The following is a 13,894-nucleotide window of genomic DNA, read 5'->3' as shown; positions in this document are numbered from 1 at the left end:
GAGTGCCTATACCAGACTGTGATGCAACCTGTTAAAATGTTCTCCGTAACACAGCGATACAAATTAGCAAGAGGTATTTGGGCTTAGTCAATTTCTCGAGTCTCCTGAGAAAACAAAGACGACGCTGTTTATTTATTTAAATTATTAGAGGCTCATGTTAGGGAAAAAAGCGGTATAAAAAGCACATACCGAACCAGGATCTAGCAATAACGGCTACAATGAGCTAGACACGAGTCACACGACCGTTATTCACGTGCACGGATGCGTAAGGAGAGAGAAGACAGCAGGAACTCTAGAGGTGTAGTGCAAAACATTGAAGACCATTTTTATTTTTATTGTTCACAGTTAAACACAAGCAGCTGCTTTAAAGAACTTCCTTTTTCATCGGTTTTCAGAACCTCCTGCTCCAAACCCCTCCAAGAGTCCACCCCTCCAATTCCTCCGATTTCAGCTTGCACTGATTGTACCGTACAGTAGTTACCTCAGTTCTTCGTAAATCCTATTATTGGCATTTAAACATGGGATTGTTGTACATGCTTATGACAGCAAGGCGAACAGAAAAACGGCAGACTTTCAGCGATCAACAGGATTTGTATCATTTGGAAAGTTAAATGGAAAAAACAACAACTCAGCTTTCAGTCCAAAAATGCATACTCCTTAACCATACATATCAATGTGAATACCTGAAACTAATAAAATGTATTGCTGAAACAGAAGAGCAATTAGAGAACAACATAAACCATACTACATTCTGGCTGAACAAGTCATCACGTAGGGGTGGGGCAAAATTTGATTGACAGAAGGTGACTGTAAACACTTAAGGGCAAACCTTTTTTTTCTGTTAACAAATCAACTTAATCAGCTCAATCAGTTCAGACCACAAGTGGATTCTATGGGCATTCAATGAATCAGCTAAGGGCAAAGGTCAATAGGCAGAGGTAAAGGTGCTGTGTATAAGAACGCATCTGAATACATTGCAAACAGATGTACGCTTGTTTCCCTCAAACCTTGGCAAGCACAATGTCCAGAGTACAGAAATGAAACAGACATTCTTTCTGAAAAGGTAAGGAATTAAAAGCACTTTCCTTGATAAACTGATCGTCTCACGATGGCAAAGAGAGACAATTTTCAGCACATAAACCAGCAAACCATCTTTCCTCAGGGTGGGGTCATTTTGGCAAAATGCAAAGCCTACAAAACACACAGCCATGTTTAGAGGCAGTGCGCTGGAGCCACAGAGACGAAACACAGGCTCTCTGGGTAATGTAGTTCAATACTGCAGGGAAACATGACCAACGTTGCATGACCCTGGGGTGAGCAGTGGGTCACTTTCTCACATGTGCAATACTCTTTCTCCTCTGATTGGCCAATCTCCCAATGTGAAAACATTTGGACCAATCACAGATGAGTACTCATTGTTTGCTGGAAGAAAAGCATCAAGCCCACACATAATGACTTTGTAAAGGTAAAGGGGGAAACTTTGGCCCCGAAGCATGATGTTAAACAAGCAAACGGCTATGCTCATTATTGCTGCTTCTATGTTTTATAGGTACTGCCATCCTGCAGTAGAAATCACACAAGCTTCCTACAGCGCCCTCGTCTGGCAGGGATGACTTGAGGGCATCACGACCGATTATTGCGTAACGTCAACCTTCAGATGGATATGAACGGGTTTGTGTTTTCTAGAACATGGTGTGCATGACGATGGAAAGGGCCACTTCCCGGTCATGTGACATTTCCACGTCCAATCCGTTTAATCCCAAGCCCCTCTAATTTTTAGCGGGGTTAGTGGTAAAGAAAAAAACATAAAAACTATTTTCGGTCAAAAACAGTCAATCCTTTGAGAATTTCACACTGATGAGGACCTGTACAGCTTTTCCCTGCAGTAAAAAAAAGCTCTTGGTGGTGAGGGGGTGGGGGTAGTGCAAAAATAATAAATACCTTAAAAATGCAACCTCAAATTAAAATGGTCCGGCTGCCCCAGACCTTGACACCAGGACACAGTCTCACTTCCTGCTTTCTTGTTTATCACAGGCTTCTACTTCCTGTCTGTAATACTGTGCGTTTCCTCATTAATAAAACAGGGTAGACAGACTGGGACAGATCGACTAAGTGGTACCAAACTGGAAGCCAGCCAGGCCTGTAAATAAGCACAGCTGCTTAATTTTGGTTCAGCGCTAACGCGCTAAGGCTAACGCGCAGACACTCCGCAGTCCGTCTCAACCCCGTTTCATTCTCCCAGGCTTTGTCGCACGCTGCCCAAATTCCTGCCTTTACTTCCGGGCGTATTAAAAAACCGCCCCTGCTTCCATACCTCACTTCCTGTTACATCACACTCCACACCACAGCTGTTCCTGACCAGTCCTGACTGGCGAAAGTACACCCCCTGCGAGCATCCCAACACACCCTGCCAAATTCAGTAAAACGTATTTGCACCAGGGTCCTAAACATGCTTAGTGTTCCATAACTGCAGGCGCTTCTTTCTTTTGGAGTAGTCAGAATTTGAAGAAGCAAATAAATAAAACCATAGCATTAATCTGTGTGAAAAGAGATCTCACTGAATGGACAGCAGCGCTATTGGTGCTGTTGAGTGTGAGCCTTTACTCCCCCTGCTGGTGACAGTGTGCTATTGCGGCCCTGTTATGCCACACCCATACTGGGTGAAGTCTAAAGAACCAGACTCACCGGAACAAAGTGGTTTGTGTGTGTGTGTGCATGTTGTGTGTGTGAGAGAGTGTGTGCATGTGTGTGAGTGTGCGTGTGTGTGTGTGTGTGTGGTGTGTGTGATTTTGTATGCGTGTGTCTGCATGTGTGTGTGTCAGTGGGGGGTAGTTGTGGTGGTTGTGGTGCTTTCCTCTGTCTGTATGGGTGAATGAACTGATGCTAAAATTCTGTTCTCCAATCCAGGAATGGTAGCAGTAACACTGAATTCAAAATGTCCAGTCCTGCGGTGTGTCTCTTTCTCTCTCACTCTCTCTGTCTCTCTCTCTCTCTTCCCCTCCCCCCCGCCCTCCAACCTTAACTGTGCTCATGATGCGTTTCGTTGTAGTCCATGATTCGCAGCCTTCGCTGCTGCTGTGGCTGCCTTTGCTGGGCCTGGCCGGCCCCGCCCACAGTCCCTCCCCTGCCTCTGGCCCCGCCCCCTGGCCTGTCCTTGGTCCTCTGCTGTGCAGCCACCTGTGGCTCCTTGGCGGGGCTCTTGGAGGGGGGGGCAGGGCCCTTTGAGGGGGGAGCGGGGCCCTTGGAGGGGGGGGCAGGGCTGGTGCTCCCTGCGGGCTCCACACAGAGCTCAGTCTTCAGGCCCTGGGAGAGGCCGGACAGGCGGGGCGTGGCCACAGGCTCCGCCCCCTCCTCGCCCCGGCTCTCGCTCTTGTTGCGGAACAGTTCGCGGGCCTGAATGCCCAGGAAGCTCTTTTCGCTGGGGCACGAGCCCACGGCGAGCGGGGCGTCGGCCAGCCTGGAGGGGGGCGTGGAGGGGAGGTGAGACGGAGGGGACGCCGGCAGGGGTTTGGGGTGCTCCCGTCGACCGTTGACAGAGTTTGGCGTTGGGGGCGCCTGCGGTTTCCCGGGTGATAAAGTGCTACTGTTGCTCCTTTGAGAGTCGGACAGACCCCCATCCACGTTGTCTTGGACATCTGCTTTTACTTGCCCATCCAACACTGAGCTACTGCCCTCTTCTGGCCTGGAGGACACACATCTACTGTATTTAAGCTGCCCGATGCCACATTTTTTACATTTTAAATATAACTTTTTAGAGTCTTAGCACAAGGGAAAAGTGGTCTGATGTGTCTGTTTTACCTGGCATTGTGGGGACCGCAGGACTCGGTGGCGCCCCCTGGTGCAGTGTCCGGGCTCTCAGTCTCCAGGCGGCTGTACAGCTGGAGCAGCTCAGACTGCAGGGTCTGCGTGAGCTTCCTCTGAGTCTGAAACCTGCTCTCTGAGGCCTGGAGCTCCGCCCTGCACATACACACACACACATCAACACACCACAACAACACACTACACAACACACACACACAACAAAAATCATACACACACACACATACACACACCATCACACACACACACCACACAACATCATACACACACAACACACACACACATCATACACCACATACACACACAACATCATACAACACCATACACACACACATACACACACACACACACACACACACACACTCATACACACACCATACACACACACACACACACATCACACACACACAACACACACATCAACACACACACACACACATCATACACACACCATACACACGCACACACATACATACACACACATCATACACACACCATACACACACACACACATCATACACACATCATACACACACATCATACAGACACATACACACACACATCATACACACACACACACACCATACACACACACACACACACACACGCACCATACACAGCATACACACACAAACACACACACGCACCATACACACACACACACACACACACACACACACACCATACACAGCATACACACACACACACACACACACACCATACACACACACACATGCACCATACACACACGCACCATACACACACACACACACGCACCATGCCACATACACACACGTACACCATACACACACACACACACACACGCACCATGCCACACACGCACACACACACCATACACACACACACACGCACCATACACAGCATACACACACCATACACACACGCACCATGCCACATACACACACGCACACCATACACACACACACACACACACACACGCACCATGCCACACACGCACACACACACACACACACACACATACAGTAAACCGTGAGAGTCACATAAGTGCATCACACATCATGGCGCGCCACATTAGCATTAGCTGGTGTGCAGCTGCTCTGCATTCACAGGCAGAGCCGGGTGGCGGTGCCGGGGGCGTACCTGGCCTGACCCTTCACGTCCTCCAGAAACTTCTTCTGCTCGGCGATCAGGTGCTCCTTCTTAGCCAGCTGGGACTCCAGCTCCCCCACACGCTGCTGGGCAGCCTCCAGGCCCTGCCCACAATGCACCAGGCCCTGCCGCAGCTTCTCCAGGTCTGACAGCGAGGAGGCCTGCAGCATCTGCGCCTCCTACGCACGCCCCAGGGGGGTGGGGGGGGGGGGGTTACAGGGAAGGGAGGAAGAAGAGAAAGATAGGTAGAGAATGAGAGAGATGCAGAGAAGACAGAGAGAGAGAAAAGTTATGTTGATAATGCAGCATATATTTGTATAATGCTCCATTGACATAACACAAAGCTACTGACTTCATTAAGCACGACCGGCTTTTCAGAGCACTGGGGTTGAACAGCAAACAATTCCAGGGTACAGGACAAGAGACCACAGACCAAACACTGACACATTGTGCTCAACTGACATTCACACATACACACACACACACACCCACATAGACACACACATACCTACCCATTCAGCCAACCAAACAACACAGACATTCAGACAACCACATGCAAAAAACCCTCCTCTGAGGCTCCACCCCCTGTCCTCCCAGGCTCCGCCCCACTGCCTTCCCAGGCTCCATCCCCTGTCGTCCCAGGATCCTCCTCTGTCCACCCAGACCCCACCCCATGTCCTCCCAGGCCCCACCCCCTGCAATCCCAGGCCCCGCCCCTCTGCCCTCCCCGGCTCCGCCCCTCTGCCCTCCCGAGCTCCGCCCCACCTTCTTGCTGTCCTGACCGGAGTGCTGCATCTCCTCCACACACAGCCTGTTGAGCTCCCCCAGGAGCAGCAGCTGCTTGTTCAGGAAAGCCATCTGCTGCTGTGCATTCTCACCGCTGCTCAGCTGGGGGAGGGAGAGAGGGAGGGAGGGGGAGGGAGAGGGAGAGAGAGAGAGGGAGGGAGGGGAGGGAGGAGGAGAGGAGAAGAGGGAGGGAGGGAGGGAGGGAGGGAGGGAAAGAGAGAGGCAGGGAGAGAGAAAGGGAGGGAGGGAGAGCAAGAGAGGGAGGGAGGGAGGGAGAGAGAGACAGAGGGAGGGTGAGAGAGAGGGAAGGAGAGGGAGAGAGAGAGAGGCAGGGAGAGAGAAAGGAGGGAGGGAGGGAGATAGAGAAAGAGAGAGGGAGGGTGAGGGAGGGAGAGAGAGGAGAGAAGGAGAGGGAGGGAGTGAGAAGGAGGGAGGGAGGGAGAGAGAGAAGCAGGGAGGGAGAGCAAGAGAGAGAGGGAAGGAGAGGAGGAGAGAGAGAGGCAGGGAGAGAGAGGGAGGGAGGGAGAGAGAGAGAGAAAGAGAGAGGGAGGGTGAGGGAGGGAGAGAGAGAAAGAGCGAAAGAGAGCGGGAGGGAGAGAGGGGGAGGGCGAGAGAGAGAGGGAGATATGTGTGTTTAAAAATGTGTTTACAGGGGCTGTATACTTTTATAAACCACTTCCTTTTCAGCATCCTGTTCTAAACCAGTTTAACTGCTTCTTCCTGTTTCCAAAGGAAGTAGAAAACCAGCTGGACATATGACATTAATCGAGGAGAGTAGACACTTTGGCCCTGAACCTGCTGCATTTCATCTCTCTGAACATGCAGTTTCCACACAACCTCCAGAACCCCCAGCCCGATCAGACCAGCAAAACCATCTTCCACACCACCTCCAGAACCCTCAGCCCAATCAAACCAGCAGAACCATCTTCCACACCACCTCCAGAACCCTCAGCCCAATCAGACCAGCATAACCATCTTCCACACCACCTCCATAACCCTCAGCCCAATCAGACCATCAGAACCATCTTCCACACCACCTCCAGAACCCTCAGCCCAATCAGACCAGCAGAACCATCTTCCACACCACCTCCATAACCCTCAGCCCAATCAGACCATCAGAACCATCTTCCACCCCACCTCCAGTACCCTCAGCCCAATCAGACCAGCAGAACCATCTTCCACCCCACCTCCAGTACCCCCAGCCCAATCAGACCAGCAGAACCATCTTCCACATCACCTCCAGAACCGCCAGCCAAATCAGACCATCAGAACCATCTTCCACCCCACCTCCAGAACACTCAGCCCAATCAGACCAGCAGAAACACAGCCAACACGTCAGCGGCTCCACCTTCCTCACTGCTGAACCTGAAAGATTTGCTGTGATTTTTAATGAATATTCATAAGGGGGCGGGGTTTAAGATGGAACGCCCAGAGCAATCAAAGTAGCCCTGCAGCATCCCATCAGTGGCTGGCACCATGGAAACACAGACAGAGCCAACAGGACCCAAGTACCGGCGCAGTAAACGGAATCTGTGGATCGTCTGCAGGTGTGGCAGGTAACTCTACCCCACGGATGGCTGCCGAGCCGCTGGGTCTGTGTACGCGGGGGTGGAGCTCACCTTGACGGACAGCTGGTCGAGCTGGTGTGCCGTGTGGCACACCTTGTAATTGGCCCTCTGTAGCTCCGCCTCCAACTCTCCGATCCTCTTCTGGTATTCCTGAAGCTTGCTCTGAGCAAGAAGGCAGTATTCCATGTACTTTCTTTTGTCCAAACTCAATTAGCATGATGTTACTGCATTACATTACTTTCATTTAGTGGATGTTCTTATCCAGAGAGACTTAAAATGCAAGAGAAATACACATTTGTGATTTATATGGAAAAATAATGACTTGGCCTGGGCTAATATCACTCTTACCCCAGAGACAGTGTATCTGCTCCACTGACAAGGCACTGAGGTAAATACATGTGCAGCCTTGCCATTCAGTGCCTTACAGGCTAGTAACCAATGCTTTCAAATGTATGCTACTGTGTATGAGTGTGTGTGTGTGTGTGCGCGTGTGCGCGTGTGTGTGTGTGTGTGAATGAGTGTGTATACGTGTGTGCGTGTACGTGTGTGTATGTGTGTGTGTGTGTGAATGTATGTGTGTGTGTATACGTGTGTGCGTGTGTATGTGTGTGTGTGTGTGTGTGTGAGAGAGTGTACCTGTAGCTCCTGGTTCCTGCTGTGTGTGTGCGTGTGTGTATACGTGTGTGTGTGTGTGCAGGTGTGTGTGTGTGTGAGAGAGTGTACCTGCAGCTCCTGGTTCCTGCTGTGTGTGCGCGTGTGTGTATACGTGTATGTGAGTGTATGTGTGTGTGTGTGTGCGTGTGTGTGTATAGGTGTGTGAGAGAGTGTACCTGCAGCTCCTGGGTCCTGCTGTGTGTGTGTGTGTGTGAGTGTATGTGTGTGTGTGTATAGGTGGTGAGTGTATGTGGTGTGTGTGTGGTGTGTGTGAGTGTGTGTTGTGGTTGTGTGTGTGTAAGTGTGTGTGAGTGTATGTGTGTGTGTGTGTGTGCGTGTGTGGGTATGTGCGTATGTAGGTGTGTGCGTGTGTGTGTGTGTGTGCGTATATGTGTGTGTGTGTGTACCTGCAGCTCCTGGTTCTTGCTGCGTGTGTGTACATATATATGTGTGTGTGTGTGTGTGTGTGTGTGTGTGTGTGTGTTTAGGTGTGTGAGTGTGTGTGTGTATATATGTGTGGGTGTATATATGTGAGTGTGAGTGCGTATATATGTGGGTGTATAAATGTGTGTGTATATATGTGAGTGTGAGTGTGTATATATGTGAGTGTATATATGTGAGTGTGAGTGTGTATATATGTGGGTTATTATATGTGAGTGTATATATGTGAGTGTGTATATATGTGGGTGTATCTATGTGAGTGTGTATATATGTGAGTGTATATATGTGAGTGTGTATATATGAGTGTGAGTGTGTATATATGTGTGTGTATATATGTGAGTGTGTATATATGTGGGTGTATATATGTGAGGTGTAATGCGCTTGGGTCTGTGTAGTATATGGGGTGTGATAGCTATGCGGTATCGTGGTTGTGAGTGCAGGTACCATCCGTCTCGCTGTCATCATATGTGGGTACCTGCTGCTCACTGTCGGCTGTGTCCTCAGGGATTGAGATGTATCGTTGTGCAGGCTCAACGTCTCTGGGGGGTCACCAAGTTCGTGTACTCTCCCCGGCTGTCTCAGTGTGTAGATTCAGTCTGAGCTCACCGGCTGCTCCACAGTGTGTACATTACAGTCTGCTCCACCCTGGCCTGCTCTGTGTGTACCTTACAGTCTAACCCCAGCCTGCTCTGTGTGTACCTTACAGTCTAACCCCAGCCTGCTCTCTGTGTGTACATTACAGTCTAACCCCAGCCTGCTATGTGTGTGTACATTACAGCCTAACCCCAGCCTGCTCTGTGTGTGTGTACATTACAGTCTAACCCCAGCCTGCTCTCTGTGTGTACATTACAGTCTAACCCCGCCCTGCTCTGTGTGTGTACATTACAGTCTAACCCCCACCTGCTCTGTGTTTGTACATTACAGTCTAAGCCCAGCCTGCTCTCTGTGTGTACATTACAGTCTAACCCCAGCCTGCTCTGTGTGTACCTTACAGTCTAACCCCAGCCTGCTCTCTGTGTGTACATTACAGTCTAACCCCCACCTGCTCTGTGTGTGTACATTACAGTCTAACCCCAGCCTGCTCTCTGTGTGTGTACATTACAGTCTAACCCCGACCTGCTCTGTGTGTGTGTACATTACAGTCTAACCCCGACCTGCTCTGTGTGTGTACATTACAGTCTAACCCCGACCTGCTCTGTGTGTGTACATTACAGTCTAACCCCGACCTGCTCTGTGTGTGTACATTACAGCCTAACCCCATCCTGCTCTGTGTGTGTACATTACAGTCTAACCCCAGCCTGCTCTCTGTGTTTGTACATTACAATCTAACCCCCACCTGCTGTCTGTGTACATTACAGTCTAACCCCGACCTGCTGTGTGTGTGTACATTACAGTCTAACCCCGACCTGCTGTGTGTGTGTGTACATTACAGTCTAACCCCGACCTGCTCTGTGTGTACATTACAGTCTAACCCCCACCTGCTCTGTGTGTGTACATTACAGTCTAAGCCCCACCTGCTCTCTGTGTGTACATTACAGTCTAACCCCGACCTGCTCTGTGTGTGTGTACATTACAGTCTAACCCCCACCTGCGCTCTGTGTGTAGATTACAGTCTAATAACCCCAACCTGCTCTCTGTGTGACATTACAGTCTAACCCCCACCTGCTCTGTGTGTGTACATTACAGTCTAACCCCCACCTGCTCTGTGTGTACATTACAGTCTAACCCCAACCTGCTCTGTGTGTGTTTACATTACAGTCTAACCCCGGCCTGCTCTCTGTGTGTGTACATTACAGTCTAACCCCCACCTGCTCTGTGTGTACATTACAGTCTAACCCCCACCTGCTCTCTGTGTGTGTACATTACAGTCTAACCCCGACCTGCTCTGTGTGTACATTACAGTCTAACCCCGACCTGCTCTGTGTGTGTGTACATTACAGTCTAACCCCCACCTGCTCTGTGTGTGTACATTACAGTCTAAGCCCCACCTGCTCTGTGTGTGTACATTACAGTCTAACCCCCGCCTGCTCTGTGTGTGTACATTACAGTCTAACCCCCACCTGCTGTGTGTGTGTACATTACAGTCTAACCCCGACCTGCTCTCTGTGTGTGTACATTACAGCCTAAGCCCAGCCTGCTCTGTGTGTGTACATTACAGCCTAAGCCCAGCCTGCTCTGTGTGTGTACATTATAGCCTAAGCCCAGCCTGCTCTCTGTGTGTACATTATAGCCTAAGCCCAGCCTGCTCTGTGTGTGTACATTACAGCCTAAGCCCAGCCTGCTCTGTGTGTGTATATTACAGTCTAACCCCGACCTGCTCTGTGTGTGTACATTACAGTCTAACCCCCACCTGCTCTGTGTGTGTACATTACAGCCTAAGCCCAGCCTGCTCTGTGTGTGTACATTACAGCCTAAGCCCAGCCTGCTCTGTGTGTGTACAGTATCAGCTGACGCTGGTTTTGGCGCGGAGGTGTTACCATGGCGTTGTTGTGCTCCTGCAGCGCGGTGGCGTTGATGATGCGGCGCAGCAGGCGGCGGTTGCGCACGGCGTGCTGCTCCCTCTTGTAGCGCTCGTACAGCAGCTGGCTGTGCAGCAGGAGCAGCTGGCTGCGCAGCGTCTGCAGCTCGTCCCAGGGGGCGGAGCCTGCTGGGAAGAAGGACAGACTGCGTCATTCAGCCTGATCTACACAGTCCCCCCCCCCCCCCGCGCGCTGGCATAGCCGCGAGCGTGATCCAGTACTGCGGTGCTGTACAGGAGCAGTTCACAGAGCCCGATAACCTGGAGGTTGCAGGCTCAAATCCAGCAATGGTGCAATGGCACGTGGTGGTTCAGAAGAGCCACAGGGTCCACTTGCTGTGTTCACTCTAAAACCAGCAGAACGGTCAGACCCAAGAAAGCAGCTGTGTAATCAACGCCTTCAACAGATCTGTTAAGTCAGGGATGGGATATCGCTGGTGGTCTGGGATAACTGATCAGTTAAGTCATGGATGGTATACTGTTGGTGGTCTGGGAAAACTGATCAGCTAAGTAAGGGATGGGATATCACTGGTGGTCTGGGATACATGCACGTCTTAGTTTCTGCCAACTACCCTGGATAAATCCACCAATTAGCGGTTTGCATCAGCATGGGTTTGCGTGCAGATTTAGACCAAAGTACCACAGCTTATAAATGAATGTGGCTGAAATGCTGGCTCGTGACCGGCCTAGTTAAGCGCTGAGGAGCGGGAGCTGGAGTGAAATCCAGACCCGGACCCTCCGGGAATGGATTTCCTGCCCGAGTGAAGCGCCAAGTGAACCCCGAGGCTCTCCGGGAGGAGGAGGAGGAAGAGGAGGAGGAGGAGGACTGAGAGTCCCTGCAGCAGCAGGGTGAATAAAGCCCTTATGAAACACACCGTAGAGCGGTTTACAGAAGCACGCCCCTTATCTGACCCCCCCCCCCAAAAAAAAACAGACTGTGTTTACTGTGCTGACAGAGAGTCAGCCGGGTTCGATAAAGAGACCACTGGATCAGCATTATGTAAACCTTAAGTTGGTGTCTTTGATGGTGAGGTCAGCTACAAAGTTTAAAACCGGCTTATAGAGCCCGGACAAGCAGGATCAACAATGTTACTGTTTTGTTATGACGTCTTTATTTTTTGTCTTTTTCCTTAGGTATATATTGGGAAAAGTAGAATAGTTTGAGGTGAATCCTATGTATCATACGTGTATAGCATTCAACTACACACACTTTTTGCCATAGGTGGACATTCCAGGGGTCAGAAAGTAAAAGTCCTGCCATGTATTTCATCCACCCCTGAACTCAGCCAGCTGATTTAGCTCTACCTCCTGGCTGAAGAATGGTGCTCATTAGCAAATCCAGGTGACTGGAACAAAATCCAGGGATGAATTTTTACTTTCTGAACCTGGATTGTCCACCTCTGCTTTCTGCACACAAACCATAGTATATTGCCATTATTAACATACTGTACAATAAATTGCATTCACTTGAACCTGCCGTTCCTCTTTGACCCTTACAGCTGCACACCTAGCAGTTTTCAGGTCTTAGCATACGAACAGTACTCAGGATATCTGCACCCCGTACTTACTCACCTGTACACTAGTGTCACAGCAGGATACACACTTGTATTCATAAAGGCTACACAAGTCAGAGGCACGTCCGCGTCTACCAAGATAGATAGCGATCCGTATAGAGCCACACTACTGGAGATCACTTTTAGTCTCCTCCTTCTATGTATAACTGTTCGCGCAGAGGAGGTTCAACCTCTATTTTGAAGTTAGATAACAGATATTGAATTAATCACATTCCAGTAGCTTACTAGTACTGCTCTTTAGTATACCTGAGCGGATTCTTACTAGATCTGCTGTTTGGTATATCTGAGGGGATTCTTACTAGTCCTGCTCTTTGGTATACCTGAGCAGATTCTTACTAGATCTGCTGTTTGGTACATCTGAGGGGATTCTCACTAGATCTGCGGTTTGGTATATCTGAGGGGACTCTTACTAGATCTTCTGTTTGGTATATCTGAGGGGATTCTTACTAGATCTGCTGTTTGGTATATCTGAGGGGATTCTTAGTAGATCTGCTGTTTGGTATATCTGAGGGGATTCTTACTAGATCTGCTGTTTGGTATATCTGAGGGGATTCTTAGTAGATCTGCTGTTTGGTATATCTGAGGGGATTCTTAGTAGATCTGCTGTTTGGTATATCTGAGGGGATTCTTAGTAGATCTGCTGTTTGGTATATCTGAGGGGATTCTTACTAGATCTGCTGTTTGGTATATCTGAGGGGATTCTTACTAGATCTGCTGTTTGGTATATCTGAGGGGATTCTCACTAGATCTGCTGTTTGGTATATCTGAGCGGATTCTCACTAGATCTGCTGTTTGGTATATCTGAGGGGATTCTTACTAGATCTGCTGTTTGGTATATCTGAGGGGATTCTTACTAGATCTGCTGTTTGGTATATCTGAGGGGATTCTTACTAGATCTGCTGTTGGGTATATCTGAGGGGATTCTCACTAGATCTGCTGTTTGGTATATCTGAGGGGATTCTTACTAGATCTGCTGTTTGGTATATCTGAGGGGATTCTTAGTAGATCTGCTGTTTGGTATATCTGAGGGGATTCTTAGTAGATCTGCTGTTTGGTATATCTGAGGGGATTCTTACTAGATCTGCTGTTTGGTATATCTGAGGGGATTCTTACTAGATCTGCTGTTTGGTATATCTGAGGGGATTCTTACTAGATCTGCTGTTTGGTATATCTGAGGGGATTCTCACTATATCTGCTGTTTGGTATATCTGAGCGGATTCTCACTAGATCTGCTGTTTGGTATATCTGAGCGGATTCTCACTAGATCTGCTGTTTGGTACATCTGAGGGGATTCTTACTAGATCTGCTGTTTGGTATATCTGAGGGGATTCTTACTAGATCTGCTGTTTGGTATATCTGAGCAGATTCTTACTAGATCTGCTGTTTGGTATATGTGAGGGGAT

At 49.4% G+C, this 13,894-nt stretch overlaps 1 protein-coding gene across 1 annotated transcript in view; it reads right to left on the bottom strand.

Moving 5' to 3' along the window:
• Positions 1–299: 299 nt before the first annotated feature.
• Positions 300–13,894, bottom strand: part of LOC135239960 (hamartin-like) — a 33,701-nt gene continuing 20,106 nt past the window's right edge. The window contains exons 16-22 of the mRNA XM_064308982.1: positions 10,826–11,043; positions 8,135–8,149; positions 7,356–7,466; positions 5,716–5,838; positions 4,942–5,129; positions 3,799–3,957; positions 300–3,697 (exon numbers count right to left, since the gene is read on the bottom strand). Of these exons, the coding sequence (XP_064165052.1) occupies positions 3,019–3,697; positions 3,799–3,957; positions 4,942–5,129; positions 5,716–5,838; positions 7,356–7,466; positions 8,135–8,149; positions 10,826–11,043 (1,493 nt within the window). The 3' untranslated portion in view covers positions 300–3,018. The remainder of the gene's footprint in view (positions 3,698–3,798; positions 3,958–4,941; positions 5,130–5,715; positions 5,839–7,355; positions 7,467–8,134; positions 8,150–10,825; positions 11,044–13,894) is intronic.

This window comes from Anguilla rostrata, chromosome 14 (assembly GCF_018555375.3).
Source record: "Anguilla rostrata isolate EN2019 chromosome 14, ASM1855537v3, whole genome shotgun sequence".
NCBI classification, from domain to species: domain Eukaryota; kingdom Metazoa; phylum Chordata; class Actinopteri; order Anguilliformes; family Anguillidae; genus Anguilla; species Anguilla rostrata.
Note: the sequence above shows the minus strand (reverse complement) of the source record. Positions and strands in the feature narration are given on the sequence as shown.